Source organism: Euprymna scolopes, chromosome 20, assembly GCF_053919585.1.
Source record: "Euprymna scolopes isolate OS-2025 chromosome 20, ASM5391958v1, whole genome shotgun sequence".
In the NCBI taxonomy this organism is placed as follows: Eukaryota; Metazoa; Mollusca; class Cephalopoda; order Sepiida; family Sepiolidae; genus Euprymna; species Euprymna scolopes.
In genome coordinates, this window is record NC_136501.1 from 89,888,599 (window position 1) to 89,911,231 (window position 22,633).

A 22,633-nucleotide genomic window follows, 5' to 3' on the forward strand; every position below is an offset into this window, starting at 1 on the left:
TGAACCGAGAGAGAGACTTAGCTGTCGTACAAAGCTAAGACTCTTTAACATCATATTTGTATAGATACTCCCTCAGACATTTGGGCTCATGGATTTTAAATGTCTGAGGAAGTGGTACTCGTCTGACAAGACGTTGCAATCATCATATATATATATATATATATATATATATATATATATATATATATATATATATATCACAGCTAGCCCCTCACTCGTTTATTGTAATTAATACCTTTTTTCCTTCAATGTTTAATTCTGTTCCAACTATCTTGAAAAAAATAGTTTTTATTTTATGCAAATGAGCTTATAATTAATGTAGACATAACTTTATATATTGTTTTTAATTCTCTATTTTTTCATGATTTCATCTTTATAGGTGTACCATCAATTCCTATTGGACCTCTGGAGATCACAAATATTACAGAAAATACAGCAGATCTTGAATGGAAACCACCAAAGTCCGATGGTGGTAAACCAATTGTCAATTATATCATTGAAAATAGGACAACAACAAGAGTGCTATGGGTAAAGAGTGGCATGGTAGATGGTAACACAACTACTTTTAACGCTACCAATCTTCTTGAAGATACAGAATACATTTTCCGTGTTATTGCTGTCAATGCTGAGGGACAAAGTCCACCACTTGAGGCAACTGACATCACGAAACCCACAAGAAAGATCCGTGAGTTATTTTTATGTAACACTAATGTAACACAAACAGTAACATATTGAAAAACATCAATGTAAAACTAGAAGAATATATGTCCAAGGACGGATAGAATTAATTCCCTGAATATTACAGTCTTGCACCACTTTTATGTCTCTTACGAAAATTAAAATTAAGATACAATGATACTAAACCTTATATCTAGAATTTTTCTTCCAATTTTGATTAAAATCTATTCTACATTTTACTTCTAGAAATGTCTAAAATCTAAGGCTTACGCTTAAAGCCTCTGAAGAAGTTAAAATTAAAGGATATAAGCCATAAGAAACAAGTTTAGTTGATATCCAGTTTAATTTTCTCTCATAGACAAAAGCAATAAAGCAAACTGACATTTACTGTTTATGGATGTCCAATGTGAACTTATACCTTACAATACCTTGTAAAACTCCATCATACAAAATTAATACTTTTATCGACTTTCTCATATTTTATCCGAGAAAAATTGTATTTGATCTTTGGGTATGGGAATCAGGAAAAAAAAAATTATGCCTATTTTCCAATGCCAAAAACGATTAATTTTATTGTTTTTATTTGCTTGTCTTTGTTTAAAATTTAATTTTCCGTGGTTCATATCAATTGTGAAATGATAAATATTTATTGGATTTAAATTACTAGTATAACTAAAATCTTGAGTTGACCCCCTCCCACAAATGAATTTTTATGTTTCTGAAAATATATGCACATAATACATGGTTTTTTACAAGAAGCCTACTTCCCCTGCACAAACACCAATATATATATATATATATATATATATATATATATATATATATATATATATATATATATATATATATATATATATATATATAATGTATATATATATATATGTATGTATATATTAATATATAAAAAAAAGAATCAGAATCAGTGATTGTATCGGAATCAAGAATTTAGAACAGAATCGGCAATTGTATCAGAATCGGGAAAACATCATATTTATACACAATTTCAAAGAAAGCCAAGAAAAAAAAAATAGTTATGTGCACGTCACCATTCAATGATTCTAAAGTCTCCGAACAAGCGACTAATAATTTATACGATTAATTTTAAACTTCAAAGATATTATTCTAAAACCTTACAATGCAAAATTAATAACGTTATGACATTTATTGTTTATGAATGCCCGAGGCACAAAATTAATAACATTATGACATTTATTGTTTATGGTTGTCCGAGGCACAAAATTAATAACATTATGAAATTCCTTATAACATTTTATTTAAGGAAAAATATCTAATCTTGGTATAGGGTTTTGTTTTCAATTGCATCCTCGGACAAGGATACATAAACATCACAAATGTAGTATGGATTATTTGTAATTCATATAACCGCTTCCAAGCCAATCATAAAAACTAATTTTTTGGATATTAGTACAGTCTGGCGATGTGTAAATTTTAAATTAAGTAAGCAGTCTATCTGTGACGATTTTACAATATTCAATACAATACAATATTTTCAGATTTTGAAAATGATACAATACAATAATACAATATTTTCAGATTTTGAAAATGATACAATACAATAATGCAATATTTTTAGACTTTGAAAATATTACAATAATAAAGTACAATATTTGTAGACTTTGAAAATAATACGATAATAAAATATAGTATTTTTATACATTGAAAATAATACAATAAAAATACAATATTTTTAAACTTTGAAAATAATATTGAATGCTGTACATATTAATACTGAATAATATAAGAATGATAATAATGGATAATATAATAATAATGCGATACAATATTTTAAATATATATAAATAATATAATACAATATTTTTAGACTTTGAAAATAATACTGAATGCTGCACATATTAATATTGGATAATACAAGAATAATAATGAATAATATAATAAAATATTACAATAATTTTTAGATTTTGAAAATAACACTGTATGCTGTACATATTATTAATACTGTATACATACACTCATAATACTGGATAATATGATAATAATACAGTAATACTACAGTAATAATACAATACTAATTCTGAATAATACAATACAGTAATACAATGCAATATTTCTAGACTTGGAAAATAATACTAAATGCTATACATATTCTTAATATCGTATATAGACAATAATAATGAAATTACATACAATAATAATACAATACTAATAATACTGGATAATGCAATACGATACAACATTTTTAGATTTTGAAAATAATACTGAATGCTGTACATATTAATGCTGGATGTATTTTTATTTCTAACTTTCAGAACCACCGGGTCCTCCAATTAAATTTGAACCAACCAAGATTGGAAAAGACTATGTGATTCTTCAGTGGAAGGCTCCAAAAGAAAATGGCGGTTCAAAGATCACAAATTATCACTTGAAAAAGAAAGTCCGTCTAACAGGGGAATGGGAGAAGGTGACAACTTTAAGTGAGTTTGATCTGACTCACAAAGTCCCAAATCTGAAAGAAAAGGTGGAACATTACTTCTCTGTCTGTGCGGAGAATAAGGCCGGTGTTGGTCCTGCTGCAGAAACGAATAAAATTACGCCACAGAAAGAACCGAGTAAGTATTTATAAATAATTATCTTTAGTTAATCAAATTTTGTAAAAAAAAAAACCAATTGTTTCTATCTCTTTAATGCACTGTAATATAAGTTATGTACATAGTGCACTATTTATTGTTGTTGCTTATATAAGACCCAGTAATAAAGGTGCACAGTAATAATGGCACAGGCAAAAATGGCACAAATGAATAAATACAAAAAATGGCACAAATGAATAAATACAAAAATGGCACAACTGAATAGATACAGAAAGGGCACAACCGAATAAATACAAAAAAATGCACAACTGAATAAATACAAAAAAGGGCACAACTGAATATATACAAAAAAGGGCCCAATTGAATAAATACAAAAATTGCACAAAGCAAGAATATACACCAGCAAGTTCCACTGTTTTTCTCAAGTAACTCAATTTATACACCTCAAGACATGACCATGAGCATGACCACACTAATGTTAATTGTATGTGTTATTATACATTATTTATTTATTGTATATTATTATTATTATTATTATATATATATATTATTATCATTATTTCTTAGCTGTATAAATAAGAAATAAGGGTTATTTATTATAATAAAGCTTGGGTTAAATTATTTTTTTTTTACATTTAAGTGTAGAAATAAGTTTCTTTTTACTTTTACAAACCTTTGAATGTTTTCTGTTTTATATATTATATTTTAAATTACCATTTTTGGCTATGCCATTTTACTCTATCATTTTATTGTACCGTTTTTATATGTGCCATTTTTACCATGTCATTTTACCTGTGTCATTTTACGATACCATTTTTATATGTGCTATTTCACTTATCTGTATCGCTATGTTTCTGATGATAATTAGTTCTTTAATATATGTAACCATTTTATAATATTCATTCAATGAAACGAATATATTGAGGTTAAAAATAAAAAAAACTTATATAATTCGGACTAATATACCACAAAAATACTATGGCTAAAGAATGAATAACTTATGCAAGATTCCATCCTAATATTTCGTATATTTATACAACAATCAATTTCTGTTTGATTTATAGCTGTACCTGAAAAATGTAAAGGCCCAATTGAAGTTACTGACGTCCAACGTAACTCTATCAGCATCAAATGGAAAGAACCAGACGATGATGGTGGATCTCCTATTACTGGTTACATTGTTGAACAACGTGAAGCTAAAAGCATGCAATGGACTAAAGTTCAGAAGGTGGATGAATACACTACCGACCTCTGTTGTAAATATTTGACTGAAAAGACTGAATATTACTTCAGAGTTATTGCTGTCAACAAAATTGGCCGAAGTGAACCTCTTGAGACCAAAGATGCTACATTGGCTAGAAGTCCTTTCGGTGAGTACAATGAAAACTTTTAACAAAATATCTCCATTGACTGCCTGATTATTTTTCAATCGACTCATAATATAAGGGACACTATCTCTGCATGTTTGTCCGTCATTTCAAATGTTTGTAATACATTGCGGCGTTTGTCTCATTTCGATATCGAAAATAGATCTGAAGATATTACCTTAACAAAATAATTATGGCTTTGACATCTAAAGTGATTTTTAATGTTATTATGTAGTAATCCATCAACGAGTATTTCCTAGTTTCCAGAGAAAGGTTAATAATAAAAAGAGAGAGGGTGATAGAAAAATAGGGTTGGGGAATAAGAGATAGAAATGGGGTGTATATATATATATATATATATATATATATATATATATATATATATAGAGAGAGAGAGAGAGAGAGAGAGAGGAGAGAGAGGGAGAGAATTTTTAAAATAAAATTATTATATATATATTTTAACTGTTCTATATGGTTGTCCATGTCTCCGAGCAGCACCAGGTAACCATGCTAGTCTATTATATAGAAGGCAGATGTCTATTTGGCTGTGTTTTTATCTAAAATTCAAAACTATACAAGACACACCCAGAATGTAGATAAACTTTTTTCCAGCATTGCCTTGACAAAATATGGATACATCTTTTATAATATTCATTCTTTTGAGAGTCAACAGGAAAAAAATTAGTCGGGGAGGAGGGGCGATATTTAGACCGATTTTTTTTCTAATAAATACTACATTTTCATCATAGAAGGCGAGACATTATAATTGAAAGCGATTTTTTTCTATTGACCTTTTCTGTGAAATTCTAACTAGAATACATTTTCTTGGGCTAGGATCCAAATTTAATATCTGTTTTGTTCTGAGGCGAAGGAGAGGAAATCCTTCTTGACTGGGAAGAGGCAAAGCGGGAGAAGAAAAAAGGGATGGAGGAAAGCAGGGTAGATAGAGAGAATGTAGGGGACAGGAAATAGAGAGAGATAAGGACAGGTGAAAGATAGAGAAGTTTTAAAAGAGTGATGTTACACACACTTTCTAATTCTTTTAGTTTGTTTGTAATGTCTTCTCCCCCGCCCCCCCGGAGCTATTCAGAGTAATCATGCATGCTAGTTTTATATGTATGAATTTTTTAATGGGAATCGCCCCCAAACAAGGCATGAAACCATTTGATGTAAGGGGCTAAAAAATACTATTTCAAGTTCAAAAACTAATCAGCAATAAGTGTGAGAAATTTGTTAGAAATATCACTAATAGAATTAGGAGCTTAAAAAAACAAAATAAGACAAAACACGAGTTATAAAGCTACAGAAAGTAACGACAAGGCCCACTTTCATCTCTCTTTAAAGACATAAAACTAATTTTAATATGTACATAAGGGATTTGCTTATTTTGTCTTATTTTTACACGAAATAAATCGTAATTAAAAACTGTTTCTCCTTTGCAGATGTCCCATCCAAACCAAAGGGTCCTCTGGAAATCACCAATGTTACTCATGAATCTGCTGATTTGGAATGGAAACCACCTGCCAGTGATGGCGGAACTCCACTGACAAATTATCTTATTGAAGCCAAAACTATTGACAGCGTTTCCTGGACCAAGTGTGGTGTCGTGGCGCCAGATGTAACTAAATACACAGCCGTTAACTTGCTAGAGAACACAGAATATCTGTTTAGGGTTAAAGCTATTAATGCTGAAGGCCAGAGTGAACCATTGGAAGCAACAGACACAACTACTCCCAGAAGAAAGATTGGTAAGTTGCTTTAAAACTTCTATTATGAATATATGTATATATAATTAACACACCAAAATTGTAAAGTAAAAAAATGAATCTTCATTTTATAGAGATAGATTTGTATCAGGTCGGTGCAAATGTTTTTGCAGGTTTGTAGAGGAATCATTTTAAACCATTGTAATTTATTTTATGCATACGGTTTAATGTTGGGCCAATGAATCGGAAAAATTGACAAATTTGGGGGAATCGGTATTGGAATCGAAAAAATTGGTGCCTATTTTCCGATGCCAAAATGATTCTTTTAATTGTCTTTTTTATTTGATTTTGTTTAAAGCAAAATCTTCCATTATGATAATATAATAATGATTAAACAATAAATATTCATTGATTTTAAAATACCAGTAAAGCTAAAAACCTATAGATCGTCCTCCACAATTGTAAATTTAATTTACGTTTAGGAAAATATCTTCATATTTAACATGTGTTTTTTACAGAAATTGGGGAAAATAACAACTCTATAGTAAAATACTTAGAGATTTATAAAGAATCGGAATCAGTAATTTAGCATGGAATTGGTAATTTTATCAGAATCGGGAAAAATATGGGAATCGTCCCATCACTAATACTGTTATTACTTAAACATATCCCCAAGATTAATTTATAACTTTTTCTTTCGGATTATTAAAGCATCATTCATATTTTTTCAATATTATCACTCACACACACACACACACATATATATATATATATATATATATATATATATATATATATATATATATATATATATATATTGCTAATGTTTTAGCATTTGTTTTATGAACACAGAAAAAAATCTTGTCCGGATTTGATAAATAAAATTTTTGTTCATTTTTTTCCTTACAAAAGGTCCTCCTGGTCCTCCAACTGACCTTAAAGCCAGCAAAGTTGGTTCCAATTTTGCTATTCTTGATTGGTGTCCTCCAAAGGTAGATGGCGGCTCTCCTATTACAGAATACATTTTGAAGAAGAAAGACAAGAAATCAGACTGGGAAACTGAAGGAACCGTTCCTGGATATGAGACTACATTGAAAGTTATCAGACTTAAAGAAGATGTGCCATACTTCTTCGCTGTGTTCGCCAAGAATAAGGCTGGTATCAGTACACCATGTGAGATGACACAGCCTATCACACTAAGAAAAGAACCAAGTAAGTAATTTTTTCATTTGAGAAAAAAAATATTTCAGAATTATTTTTTGTTGTTGTTGTTGTTGAATGAATATGAATAATAAAAAATGCGTAAATTTTTATTAAATTCTTCAAACAAAATATAAAACATCAATTGCTATCATGTATATAATAATATGCTAAGGCATTTCATGTTCGTGCGTACGTTATCACCTTTCACACTTATTAAAAATCTATATAATAATGCATTAAGGCATTTCATGTTTGTACGTACGTTATCACATTCGACACACACACACACACACACACACACACACACAAAAAAAAAATTGAGATCCTCTGGTCAACAAAGATGATGATTGATTAATCAGATGTCGCTTAGGTAAATTTCTATTTTAAAATGAATTGTTCCAAAATTAAATTATGTCATTCCATAAACTAAAACAGTATAATTTGAAATAAATATATTTTAAAACTTCGATTATCTGATCCGACTGTGATTCGGGATTAATCTGATATCAATGATAAACTATTCCGCCTTTACCCATTTTAAAATGAATTGTTCCAAAATAAAATACAATTTTATTTTAAAGCATTTGAAAAGTGTAATTCGTTTTATTGATTTGAAGAATATTTAGCGAGCAATTATTTTCATGGTAAGAAGACAGCGAATATTTATTGTTTTAAAAAGAATTTAATTGCTATAATTTGAAATAAATACATAAAGACGGACGATATATATATATATATATATATATATATATATCTATATATATATATATATATATATATATATCTGTTTTATTTATTTAAAAAATATTTAATTGACAATGGCAATAACATTTAGGAAAGAAAGAGTTATTTCTTCTTCATAGTATTGACCCTTACAGACATTTCAAAAGGAATATTGTTTTTTACAGAAAATTGTAGATTGATGTAGAAAGCATTGTGGAATTTCTGGAGGGTTCCACTATTATTTATATTAATATAACCTATTAAACATATATATGTATATATAAATGTTCTATCTAAAGTCGAACACATATCTGAAGAAATTAATTTTTCTTGAAATATCAGACCATATGGAACTTCTATCAGACCACATTGATAAGTAGGAAAAGAATATAATACAATGTTATAAAAGTATATATATCGAGCCCTAATACAGTCAAGCTACGCTGATGAGCTGTATAACAGCGAAACACGTGTACGTAAAATTCTGTTTTTAAAAAGTTAAATAAAATAAATAATATATATATATATATTAAGAATAAAAATAAGAACAAAATGAATTATAATTGAAAAGTAAAAACAACATTTTCTACAAATATTTCAGCTGCACCATCAAAAGCTGTTGGTCCAATTGAAGTTATTGATGTCCAACGTAACTCAATTTCGATCAAATGGAAACCACCGACTGATGATGGAGGTTCTCCAATCACGGGATACGTCGTGGATAAACGAGAAGAAAACAAATCTTATTGGACAAAGGTTGACAAAGTTGATGCTCTTACCACACAGCTTTGCTGTCCTAACTTGATAGAGAAGACTGCTTACCGCTTCAGAGTAACTGCACAGAATAATATTGGCGACAGTCAGCCATTAGAAACTGAAGGCACCACCTTGGCTAAAAGTCCATTTGGTAAGTTTTTCATTCTTCATATTTCTACTACAATTTTCATTTCCAATTAATAATTTAATTGTTCTTATTAGTAGTTTAGTTCACTTATCCTTTATAATTTATTTAGATTTCAAAAATAAAATTTTTCTCTCTTAATATTTTACTAAATTTTAATTTAATTGTCATTTCAAATTTTTTTAGTTCAATTATCATTTCAAATTTTTTTAGTTCAATTGTCATTTCAAATTTTTTTAGTTCAATTGTCAGTTCAAATTTTTTTTTGTTTAATTGTCATTTCAAATTTTTTTAGTTCAATTGTCATTTCAAATTTTTTTTTGTTTGTCATTTCAATATTTTTAGTTCAATTTCAAATTTTTTTTAGTTCAATTGTCATTTCAAATTTTTTTAGTTAAATTTTCATTTCAAATTTTTTTAGTTCAATTGTCATTTCAAATTTTTTAGTTCAATTGTCATTAAAAAATTTTTTTAGTTATATTGTCATTTCAAATTTTTTAGTTCAATTGTCATTTCAAATTTTATTTTGTTTGTCATTTCAAATTTTTTTTAGTTCAATTGTCATTTCAAAATTTTTTGTTCAATTGTCATTTCAAATTTTTCTTAGTTAAATTTTCATTTCAAATTTTTTTAGTTCAATTGTCATTTCAAATTTTTTTAGTTCAATTGTCATTTCAAATTTTTTTAGTTCAATTGTCATTTCAAATTTTTTAGTTCAATTGTCATTTCAAATTTTTTTTAGTTATATTGTCATTTCAAATTTTTTTAGTTCAATTGTCATTTACAATTTTTTTAGTTCAATTATTTCAAATTTTTTTAGTTCAATTATTTCAAAATTTTTTTAGTTATATTGTCATTTCAAATTTTTTTTAGTTCAATTGTCATTTCAAATTTTTTTTAGTTCAATTGTCATTTCAAATTTTTTTAGTTTAATTGTCATTTCAAATTTTTTTTTGTTTAATTGTCATTTCAAATTAATAATTTAGTTTAGTTATCTTAATTTAGTTTTCAAGTTCCATATTTTTAGTGTAATTGTCTGTTCCAATTATTTAGCTTCAGTGTTCTTTCCCTGTTAAATAAAAAATAAGCACGAATCCAAAAATCTTATAATAACATTTGTATTGTTATGTGCAATTTAATAATTTTGTTGTTCTTTTCACTTGTTTAGTCCAGTTGTTTTTTCTTATTTTTTTAGCTCTATTGTCCTTTTCAATTCATCGAAATTTCAAAAATAAAAATTAAAACCACCAATAATTCTCCAAAAATAAATATCATAATAACATGGTTATTGTTATGCCCAATTTAATAATTTAGTTGTTCTTTCCAAGTTTTTACTTCAGTGTTTATTTCGAATTGTCTTTTCCATTTTGTTTAGTCCAGTTCTTATTTCAAATTTAATGATTTAGTTGTTCAGTTATTTCCATTTATTTAGTTCAGTTGTAATTTCTAATCATTTACTTTAATTGTCATTTCCAATTTATTGAAGTTAGTTACATTTTAGTTACATTTTAAAAACCACAAATTGTGAAGAAAAAATTATAATAACATTAACATTGTAATTGCAATTTAATAATTTAGCTGTCCTTTCCAATTTTACTTTAGATGTTATTTCAAATTTAATAATGTACTTATTTGTTCCAATTTTTTTTTTTTACTTCAATTGTTATTTCCAATCTAATAATTTAGTTGTCCTTTCCAATTGTTTAGTCAAATTGTCTTTTTCAATGATTTAGTTCACTTATCCTTTCGAATTTATTTAAATTAAAAAGTTAATTTTTTTTAAATTGTAAACTATCAAAATAAAAATAATTATATATATAATAACCTTGATATTTGTAGATGTTCCATCAGCTCCATTGGGTCCTTTGGAAATCTCCAATGTCACACATAATTCAGCCGACCTTGAATGGAAAGCACCCAAATCTGATGGTGGTCGTCCGATAACTGGATACATTATTGAGATGAGAACAACACACCGATCTACTTGGTCTAAAATAGGAAATGTGGACGGGAAAACAAAAACATTCACCGCTCCAAACCTTAAAGAAGATACAGATTATTTGTTCCGTGTCATAGCAGTAAATGATGAAGGAAACAGTCCACCTCTTGAAGCATCCGATGTTACTAAACCTACCAGAAAGATTGGTGAGTATTTAATAATTGTTGTAGTCGACTTTTCTGCAGGAGAACCGTCTATCCCTAACGATTAAATAGAAGTTGTAAATTGAAACTCCATATATGGGTTACTGTATTTGACCTAAATGTCCCCAAGTTTGAAAAGATGCATTTCAGAAAGGTCAGAGGTTACATAGGTCAAAACTTTGTGAATATAACAACCAAAATGAAAATAGTAAGTGGAATGATTCAAATTATACAAATCATTAATTCTTATTTCAAAAGTCCTAAACATAATATATATTAGAAGAGTAGAGAGTAGACCCTGAGTTTACTTTTGGCAGCCTCGTAACTCTCATTTTCCTTATTTGTACTTTATTCCTTACATTCCATGAGCAATGTTTCTTACAAAGATGGAAGAATTTCTAGTCTCTGGGTCAGAATCCATCCATCTAACACTTATTGTTGTTTACTAAGTTTTGACTTTGAAGTAGTAGTAGTAGTAGTAGTAGTAGTAGTAGTAGTAGTAGTAGTTTTTAAAATTGTTTTTTGTCCCTCATATAAAGTGGCTTCATGTCTTGTCTGGAACGATTTCCATAAAAGAAAATATTGTATATAAAAAAAAAAAACCGTATGCATTAAATATATTCTACTTTCTAATAAATATATTAAGTGTTTCCTACTTTTACATAAGTAAATGACCCAAGGTAGCGCTGATACTCATGTTACTGGCCTCCTATAATAACAGCAGTTCAATCACTATAATTCAAAATTATAATTGCTCTCCCTCAGCAGTCAGCATTTCTATGCTGACACATCTCACTATGATCTTGCCTGACAGTGGACAATCATGCAACGGCAACCACAAAAGATAGTCCAAATAATACATATTTATATAATTATTACTTGAACTTTATTACTTCAATTACTTGAATGAACGAATGTATTAGGTGCGATATTTGTCCCCCACAATACAGTCTATGTGAGATCAAGGGAGTTCGATCATTATAATTCAAAATCAAAATTGGCTCTCCCTAGACATCTTGATTCGTCTCGTCATGATCTTGCTTTATAGTGGACAATCTTAAGGTCAGCAATCAAAGGAGGTAGACATCACTTTGTTCCAAAACAATGTCAGTGCATCTCAAACACATCTTGTTGTGAAGCTTATTTCACCCTCTTTCGACCAGTCGTTCTATGTCACTCTATATATATGGCATAATCACATTGACACATCGATTATCATTAGATCACTGAAGTTAAGCAACATTGAGCCTGGTCACTACTAGAATGAGTGATCATTTGGGAATACCAGGTGCTATACGTAGGAGGATGCAGATATCACTTTGCAAGAACTGCAAAATCCTAACATTATTATCTTCCCTGACCAAGATATACATGCAACTGAGGACCACTTGTGAATTTGATATTCCTTAAAAACTTCCTTCTTTAGAGGAAGCCGATTCAACCTGCTTAAATCTAATGCCACTTCATTTGTGTGTTTATGTCACTCCTCTAAGTCACCATTCCCACGCTAGGTGACTTTCTCAAAAGGGTAAACCACCAAACCCTGTTGACTCACCAGTCCTACAATGCATACTTTTTACATGATAAATCTCTCTATGAGCATTATTCACTTTATTTATTGCTGGCTGTCGTTACCTTTAATATTTAACACTATATTTTGTTATTAATAAAGTGAGTGCAAAGTTAAAGACCTATCAGACTGTTGTGAGACGCGTGGCTTTGTACAGTTCCAAGTGTTTACCAATAACGAGGAAAGTGGAGTGAAGATTCACCATTATGGACACCAAAATGCTTTGCTGGATGTCTGAAATTACATTGTTCGGTCATATCTGCAATGAGGATATCAGAAGGTGCTATGGCATTGCTACCAATAAAAAGCAAAATGTAGGAATGGCAGCGCAGGTGATTTGGACATGTGCTGAGGATCAATGATGATACTGTCATCAAACTTGCCTTTGCATTAGGAGTAACCAGAGAAAAAAGTAAATGATGAGAAGGACAGACACTCTGTACAAAGAAATTTACAACATCAGTTTTCCCATGGAAGCAAGCTTGTGATCATGTCAAATAAAGAGAAAAATCTATTATTGCGGACACTGCGATAGCTCACAATTATTAAGGCATAGGAAAAAAAAAAGATTTTTTTTTCTGAACTTTTGAGATGAGGATTGATAATGTGTATTATTTGGATTATTTGGACTGCTGTCCTAATTTTGAATATTATTTTCAAAACGTTTCGGCCAATGTAACCTTCGAACATGAAGGATGTAAGACATTACATTGACCAAAATGTTGTAAAAATAACATTCAATATGAGAACAACAATCCGAATAATCCAAATAATATGAGGATTTTGTCATGAATTTGAAACTGCTTTATTTTTGTCTCGCCATATTTTTATATTTTTAGATGAATTAGTAATTGTTAAATGATAATTTCAGAAAAGTATCTTTAACGAAATTTACTACTTTTTCTTTTCTTTTTTCTTAAAGCTCCACCTGGCCCACCACTTAACGTGGAACCAACAAAGATTGGAGAAGACTATGCTGTCTTTGAATGGCAACCACCTAAATATGATGGTGGCTCACCCATTACAAATTATATCGTCTTCAAGCGTGAAAAGAAAACGGGTGACTTGACGAAAGTCACAAGTTTATCACAGTATGATTCTTTCTACAAAGTTACTGGTCTCAAAGAAGGCACTGAATATTTCTTTGCTGTTGCCGCTGAAAACAAAGTTGGTCCTGGTGAATCTGCAGAGACCACCAAAGCAGTTGTGCCACAGAAGGCAGCAAGTAAGTATAAGTTCTTTATTGATTTCATGATGATGTTTATTACCTTGCAAAGCAAAAGGGATTCAGGGAGCGTTTGAAAGGCAATAAAGGCTTTGGTGAATACAAAAGATTTCATGATGATTGTTATTATTTCAAATTACTTGGGCGTCTCAGTATAAACATGACACATCATAACTTTACAGCTGCAGTTGCTAGTCTTTGGAGAGAGAGAGAGAGAGAGAGAGAGAGAAAGAGAAAGAGAGAGTGTGTGTGTGTGTGTGTGTGTGTGTGTGTGTGTGTGTGTGTGAAGGATAGTGGGAAAAATGTTATACAGAAAATAAGGTGTAAAAAAAGTATGCATTTACAAAAGAGTATTTTATATTCATCAAAACAGATGGTGTTAAACAAAAAATACCAAGAAAGTTGTATTATGTACTTATTTGTGAGGAGAAAAATGCTATTCACCAAAATTTATGTAAACTGATCCAGTAGATATTAGTTATGTGAAGAGTTATTTCTTGTTGAAACCATTGTTCCTCTCAATACCACAATGGGAACTCACTTGCCTATCTTCAGCATAATAAAACTAGATAGTTATGCAATATCGAGTCAGATCAGACTCGGCATATCAGCTTTAATATCTTGTTAGTGAGGCTGAATATACTAAAGCTTAATGAACTTCTGACAATCACTCTACTACGTTTGTTTTGGCTGTATTGAGAGGGGTTGCTTTTAGTTAAGAAAATGCAGAGACTTGGAGAAAAGTTGAACGACCCAAGAACCCTTGGCTACACATCATTAACAAAGATCTTAGACAATGGAATTTGAACAAAATCAATTTTTAAGATCGCTAAGCTTGGAGACTGAGACTACAGGCTATCAGAGAACATTGAACCTCTGACCATAAGAAATAGGATGATGATGATGATAATCTTTTAAATTAATCGAAGCTTTTAGTATCACAAACAAAAATTATTTCTATCATATAAAATACTAAAATATCTAAAATTGAATTAATTTAATTTGTTCTTTGTTTCAAATGATTTATTTTCAGAGATTTCGGTTACAAAAAAAAAAAATAAACACATTTTTTTTACCGTCCCAAACACTTTATTCTTTTAATGTTTATATATTATTGTTGTTGTTGTTGTTGTCATTATTGTTGTTGTTGTTATTATTATTATTATTATTATTATTATTATTATTATTATTATTATTATTATTAATTCTGCTTTTTCAGCTGTTCCATCGAAATGCACTGGCCCTATTGTTGTGACTGATGTACAACGTAACTCAATCAGCATTAAATGGAAACCTCCAAAAGAAGATGGAGGAGCTCCACTTACTGGATACACTATCGAAAAACGTGAAGCCGGACTTACATTCTGGGTACGAGTCGAAAAGGTTGCTCCAGAAATCACAGCACTAAAAGCAACACATCTTACAGAGAAAACAGAGTACTATTTTAGAGTGTTTGCAGAGAATAGTGTGGGACAAAGTGCCCCACTTGAAACAAACGATTCTACTTTAGCAAGAAGTCCATTTGGTATGTTATTTTTACATAAATCTCTCATATATTCAGTTATATATCATAAAAAAATAATTTGTTACATTTTGCATTTCAACTCTTTATATATAGGTCGGTTGATAAAAATGTTTTGCTATTTTTCTTTATTTCAAGATGTTCCATCAATCCCGATTGGTCCACTCAACGTTGATAATGTTACACACAACAGTGCCACTCTACACTGGAAACCACCAAAGGAAGATGGCGGTTCTCCAATTACAAGTTATATTATTGAATATAAGACAGTTGGAAGAACCACATGGTCTAAAGCGGGAACAGTAGATGAAAAGACGACTACTTTCCTTGCTACTGGATTAACGGAGGGCACTGAATATATTTTTGGTGTCATAGCTGTGAATGCAGAAGGACAAAGCCAACGTTTGGAAGCCACAGATGCTACCATTCCAAAGAGAGTAGCAGGTCAGTTCATTTTACATATTTCTGTGTAAACCTAAAAATGTTCTTATATATCTCATACTCTTTCACTTTTATTTTATGTATTTAAGATGTAGCAAGTGCATCTATTTTGTTTACATGTACATGCAGTATCTTGCATTAGATTGAGATGTGATTTAGCTTCATGCTTGCAAGCTTACATATTGATTTGTAACTGCCTGGAAGTTGTGATGTAACTGCAAACTAGAAATGAATATGCGCCATTGAGACTTGACATTAAAAATACAATTCAAACCAGTTCCAGATAGGATGTGCTATCCTGTTCTCTTCATTTCACCACGAGCAGCCTGCTGATATGGAACTCCAGGATTTAATATCTATTTATGGACAAAAGCCACACACACACACACACACACACACACACATATATATATATATATATATATATATATATATATATATATATATATATATATATATACTAGAGTTTTTGCTCGTTTTTAAATTATAATCCATTGACTTAGAATGAGTGCCTTATTCCAAATTGATGTTTGAATATGGTTAAAGTTGTGCTCATTTTTGCATTAAATACCAATCCATATTAAACCTTATTAATCCATAACTGTGCACCGAACAGATACCATAATACTTAGTTCTCTGCACCTTATCATTGTAATACTCCATACAAAGTTTCAGACAGATTTGCCTAGTAGTTTCTTAGAAAACTTATGGAGTAAATGTGATATTTTGGTGACTAGTTCCTTTAAAACCTAACTGTGCATCGAACAGATACCATTAGTTCAGATTAGAACAGATACCATTAGTTCGCTGCACCTTATCATAGCAAAAGTTCATACAAAATTTCAGCCAGATCAACCTGGTAATTTCCAAGAATTAATGGATCAGATAGACAGACAGAAATATATATATATATATATATAAGTATTTATATATTAATTCGATAGCGTGTGTATTATTTTGTGTGTCACGCTTACACCTTTATCTTCCGAGTGACTGTCGTTTAATTGTTATGACCTTTCATTTCTTGTAATAAATAATTTTACCAAGAATTCTTCATAAGTTTTGGTTTCGATTTCAATTATAGTTGATGGCACTCAAGTCATCTACTTTTTTAATAAATAATTTTGCCAAGATTCTTCATAAGTTTTGGTTCCAATTTCGATTATTATTGATAAACCCAAGTCCCATTGATAGATTATTTTTATTATTTTTGAAATCAAAACTTTATAATATATAAGAACTGATAGAACATTTACTCTATAATAATACAGGGTGGTGCAGAGCAACAAGCTTATTTGAAATATAAATTTAATTTAAATAAGCAAGTTGCTCTGCCCCACCCTGTATATACGACCTCTGCATAAATTAAAATATCTTATTTAAGTGTATTTTATGATCGGGTTATGCTGGGCGTCCCTGCTAGCTTAGATAAATACATTTGCAGTTTTAATAAAAGAGCTACAATAATGTCAGAGCGTCTCCATTTATGCTGAACATCTGCAGATTGCCAACATGAATATATTACATATGAAAGAGTTTGCTGTGGAATTTCCACAGGTCCTGCTATTTTATATCATTATGCTGTTTCTTTTCTGTTTCCGACAGCATAGTTAACCATTGCTACTTTTATTGCCTCATGTTTGTCAACGAACTAAATGCATCCTTTTATACTTTTAGCGCCACCTGGTCCTCCTCAAAATTTGAGACACATCAAATTAACACAAGATCATTGCATTCTGTCTTGGAAACCCCCGGCTGATGATGGTGGTTCCAAGATCACCGATTATCATATTAAAAAACGTGAAAAGAAGACCGGAAACTGGGTAGCTGTAGCATCGGTGAATGCGTATGAAGACACATGCAAAGTACCAGGTTTGAAAGTAGGCCAGGAGTACTACTTTTCTGTATGCGCTCAGAATAAAGTTGGTGCTGGCAAAGCTGCGGAGACAGAACGACCAGTTGTTCCCAAGAGAGATCCATGTAAGTATATATTTATGTCAATGTTATTTTCCGTTCACATTTTGATTGGTGTTATGTTTTTAAGAATGTGTAACAAAAGCTAGAAATTTAAAGAGAACAATAAGGTGAACATTTCAAATATAACATTTAATTTACCACACAAAAATATTTAATACAAAAGGGAAAACAAAAAAATCTTTTTTTATTTAAGCTGACTGCTTATTCAGTGACAGAGAAGTGTTATGAGGGAGAAAAATAAGGAGGTCAAAGTATACTCGTGCTCAGTTTTTAGTTTTCCAATTCACAAAGAAAATCTCACATATTCAATATATGATTACTTTGATCAGACAAAATTTCAAAAAGTAGTTACTCTTTTGTATCAGGAGGTTATTTCGTGTTATCTTTCAGTTTCTGTAGATTCTTGGTTCTTCTAATTGTTAATAGATTCTTTCAATTGGGTAATTTATAATTCATAAATCATGCAGGAGTTGTAATTAAACTCATTAAGTCCACAAGACAACTGCCTAGCTAGGACAAAACCCTTTTTTTATAGGGTGCAACAATTAGTAATAGAACATTCTAAAACCTTCCGGATCTTTCTCAAAGCTTTTGGGCGTTTCTAAAACTTTTTCTTTTTTTCTCAAAGAAAACGTTTCTGAATTGATAGATAAGACTACCTTCCTCACTCCCTATCCCTTACTCAAGGAGAGCAAGGAGCGTTCTAAAAACATCAGCTTCCCGTTACTCACAGTATATATATATATATATATATATATATATATATATAGGGAAGATAACTTAAACCCTTGTAATCTCACCAGCTAAGAGAGTGAAAAACCCAACAGAAAATCACATTTTCATTGAATTCCTGTATTTTCATGGTAATTCCTAATATTTAAACTTCCCAACTCGAATACGAGCCTTGCTATTTAACAATAAGATATGAAATTTATTTATGAAAAAGTTTGCTTCATATTTGTGGTATGTGGTTTTGCAGTGAAAATCAAGTTTCAGATCTTGATAAGCGATGACTCGTTACTAAAAATAAAATTTAAAAAAATAATGAAACAATTTAGTATTTTTTAATAAGTTTTTTGGAGGAAACGAGATTATTTGTTATTAACAAATCTAATGTTTTAACCCAATAAAGCAAACTAAGCAAAATCAAACAGACTAAACTTCTGTTTATTATTTCTTTTCCTTTTAACTTCATAATGTTTTTTTTTTAAATCCCCGCAAGAGTAAAAGCGTAAATAAATTTAAAAAATAAAATAAAATTCCAAAGTAAATTTGTCTTCGTTTCTTTCTCGAAATTCAGGTGCTCCATTTAAAGCTACTGGCCCTATTGTGGTTACTGATGTTGACCGTACCTCCATTAAGATCAAATGGTTGCCACCTAAAGATGACGGTGGATCTCCTGTCACTGGCTACATTATTGAAAAACGTGAAGCTTCCTCTAAATCTTGGACAAAGGAAGATAAAGTTGCAGATTTTGTCAATGAATATCGAATTAATAATCTCAAAGAGAAAACAGAGTACCATTTCAGAGTTATTGCTGTCAATGAAATCGGACGTGCAGAACCACTTGAAACTAGTGAGGCCACACTTGCAAAAAGCAAATATGGTAAGTTATATTTTTGATACAATAATCTGTTTGATGAATATTTTCTTTGAGTTCTCCGTATAACATATTTCTATTCTCTGCCCAGCCAATGCCTCGCTCTGAACACACACATACACACGGAGGAATGAGTTGGCATAATGAAATTAACTATATGAAAAAGTCAGAATTACTTTTCTTTGGTTATTGGCTGAAAGACATACCCTACCACTGTTTGTATTGTGGTTTTAAAGTTTTAACTGGACATATACTCATACACTAATATATACAGACAACTGCCTTTTATATAATAGACTAGCGAGGGGTACCCGGCGTTGCCCGGGTGTTTGTAGGTGTGTGTGTGTGTGTGAAAAAAACCCGAAATGTGAAAAAAAACAGGTGCCCGTGAAAAAAAAACGAAGCCTTGACGTGCAGTTGGAAAATAGTAAAGTGTGAAAAAAAAACAGGTGCGTGTTTTTAATTGACATGACGGCGATAGGTATTCAGCAGTTAGCATTTTGTGTGGGACAGTTTTTAATCAGGGCAATAAATCGGTTTGTTTGTTTTTAAAAACCCGCTCCCTGTTTATTAGGGGGAGCGTCTCGTCTCGAAATGAAAGCTACCGTCTGATATGACGAAGTCGACATTGACCAAACGTTACTTAGTTCTCTAGAGACCACTGGCTTTCGGCCAGTAGGTATTTATTTGCTCCCCCACCGAGCAAATTAGGCACAAGTCCGATTTTTAATGTGAGGATTGAAGCGAGGGGGGAGGGAAAAAGGGGACCAGCTCCCAAGAGATGGGAAATGGGAGCTGGTTAAAGGTCAGGCATGTGGGGTTGCCCTCACATCTGGTCTTTGCTTGCAGTATCTGTCGGAACAGATACTGCACTTTGATCTTGTCGCCCGGGTCCCGGAGGGCGCGCAGGCCAGTGTGGCCTTCGGCCAGTAATTAGAGTCGAGTTTCGCTTTTTGTTTATACCAAAAACCGAATGTAACGCGTGCTGATGCGGGAAATGTGGAATAATTAACGTTTGAAAGTCAATAAAATTAAATAGACAGGCGAGCTCCGTGGTTAAGTGTGAGATATTACAATTTATAGATGACTAGCAATCGGTGCCCGGCGTTGCCCAGGTGTTTTGAGGTTAATGCTGAGAAAAAAAAAAAAGGGTCAATTTTTTAAAACTTTGACCCCTATTATGACCTTTTAACATTTATTGTTTAGGGATCAAGTAAAGTTAATAAGTTAGATCCATGTCCAAGGAATCTATATCTAAAATATCACGTGTTTACTGTTTAGACCCAAAATTGTAGGAGGAGTTTGGTAGAGTTCTCAAAGGTCAAATCGTTGAATATATTAAATATTATTTTTTAAAGCAGTTTGGCCTTCAAAATTTCTGTTTGGCCTTTTTCTTCACCGATGAAATCTGGAGACGCAACGGGAATTTTCGGCAAAAAAATGTTGTTACTATGCACATCTATGTAATGAAATACAATTTGTGGCAAAATTTCAGGAAAAACTAATGGATGGTTATCTCGCAATAGTCCGGACAATTCGCTAAATTATCTCGTCAAAACCTTAAATCTCGAATTTTTGTGCATTTTTTTTTTTTGGAGGGGGGGCTAATTTGGCATAATAGTGTCCATTTAATAGTATTATCTTGAAAAAATAAAAAAATAAGGAAAATTACCAAAAAAAACAAACAAGAACAACAAAAGTGTGCCGTATTTTTAAAAGTTTTATTGCGTTGTTTTTATTTGCTTCTTTTATTTCATCGGTGAAGAAAATGGTCAAACAGAAATTTTGAAGGCCAAACTGCTTTAAAAAATGGCCAAATTCGCGAAATTTGGCCTCGCTATAAAAAAAAAGGGGGAAATCCCCCTACTTGAACTTTCTGTTTAATTTCGCTTGTAGCGTTGATTTTTTTCTTTTTTCGCTATAAAAAAATAACTACTTGATGAAATTACGTGATTTTTTCTGTAGGAAAACTTTATCCCATGACGAGTACGTACAATATATTTTTTTTAAAAATATTTCCATTTTTTAATGTCAATGGAAAACTGCACACATACCCAAACCCGAAATGTAAAGACCACGAGTGAACGCGGGTTTTTTTTTTTAGTTTAGTTTCATAATGACGGCCGTGATGTCGGAGGTTCGATTGTTAGATTGTAAGTTAGTTTCGTATCTTTGTAATTTGTAAATCGCAAGTTAGGAAAAAATTAAACCCTTCCAAGATGGACAATAAATAAAGCCATAATATTTTATGGTATCGTTAAAAGCCTACGAACCATAGTTTTTTAGGAGATGTGATTATTGGATTAACCAATCAGAAATCGTCTGTGGCACACACATCTCTGTTTTTATAGATATATAGATATAAAAGTTTTAAGAAGTTGTGAAGCGAGCGAGCGCTTCTCTGAAAGAAGCCTTTTGTGGACATCGAGGAAAAGCGTACATACATACATACATACATACATATATTTTCGCTTTTATATATATAGATTATGCATTTATACTTAAAGGGTAATGTATTTTGATTGAAACATTGTTTGTAATATATATATATAGACAAATAGAAGAATACCTGCTCCAAGAGGAGTAAAATGAATTTCGGAACAGTTTTGCACACTTTTATGTTCCTTGATGAAGTTTTTATCTAAATCCATTACATGATTTTGATTCTAAAAAATATCTAAATTTTGAGGTAGAAAACAGAACAAATACTACTCTTTAATAACAGCCTTAAGATCAATGCAGCATGACTTTTACAAAGCGATATTATTTCAATTATATTCTTATATTCTAAATGATGCATTTTTTTAAAGATAAATACTTTTAGCAAGATGTGTATATTATACTAAAGTTAAGTCAGAGTTTGTTTGCCAAAAGCTTATATATATATATTCCTAAAAATATATATATATATTCCTAAAAAAAAAAATGAAATAAAAACAGAAAGAAACCGAGACATATGCATGCAAGTATTATGTCTTTTTCTAAACGGTTCACTTCTTGTAAGTAAAAAA

General features: G+C 30.7%; 1 protein-coding gene across 12 annotated transcripts in view; it reads left to right on the top strand.

Annotated features, from left to right (window-relative positions):
- LOC145241637 (titin-like) overlaps nucleotides 1–22,633 on the top strand; it is a 698,616-nt gene that overhangs the window by 478,474 nt on the left and 197,509 nt on the right. For all 12 annotated transcript variants that reach the window (XM_080104717.1, XM_080104725.1, XM_080104729.1 and 9 more), the window contains 12 exons: nucleotides 380–685; nucleotides 2,967–3,266; nucleotides 4,310–4,615; nucleotides 6,055–6,360; nucleotides 7,231–7,530; nucleotides 8,846–9,151; nucleotides 10,985–11,290; nucleotides 13,780–14,082; nucleotides 15,302–15,607; nucleotides 15,743–16,048; nucleotides 17,723–18,025; nucleotides 19,323–19,628. In XM_080104717.1, coding sequence (XP_079960843.1) covers nucleotides 380–685; nucleotides 2,967–3,266; nucleotides 4,310–4,615; nucleotides 6,055–6,360; nucleotides 7,231–7,530; nucleotides 8,846–9,151; nucleotides 10,985–11,290; nucleotides 13,780–14,082; nucleotides 15,302–15,607; nucleotides 15,743–16,048; nucleotides 17,723–18,025; nucleotides 19,323–19,628 — 3,654 coding nt within the window. The remainder of the gene's footprint in view (nucleotides 1–379; nucleotides 686–2,966; nucleotides 3,267–4,309; nucleotides 4,616–6,054; nucleotides 6,361–7,230; nucleotides 7,531–8,845; nucleotides 9,152–10,984; nucleotides 11,291–13,779; nucleotides 14,083–15,301; nucleotides 15,608–15,742; nucleotides 16,049–17,722; nucleotides 18,026–19,322; nucleotides 19,629–22,633) is intronic.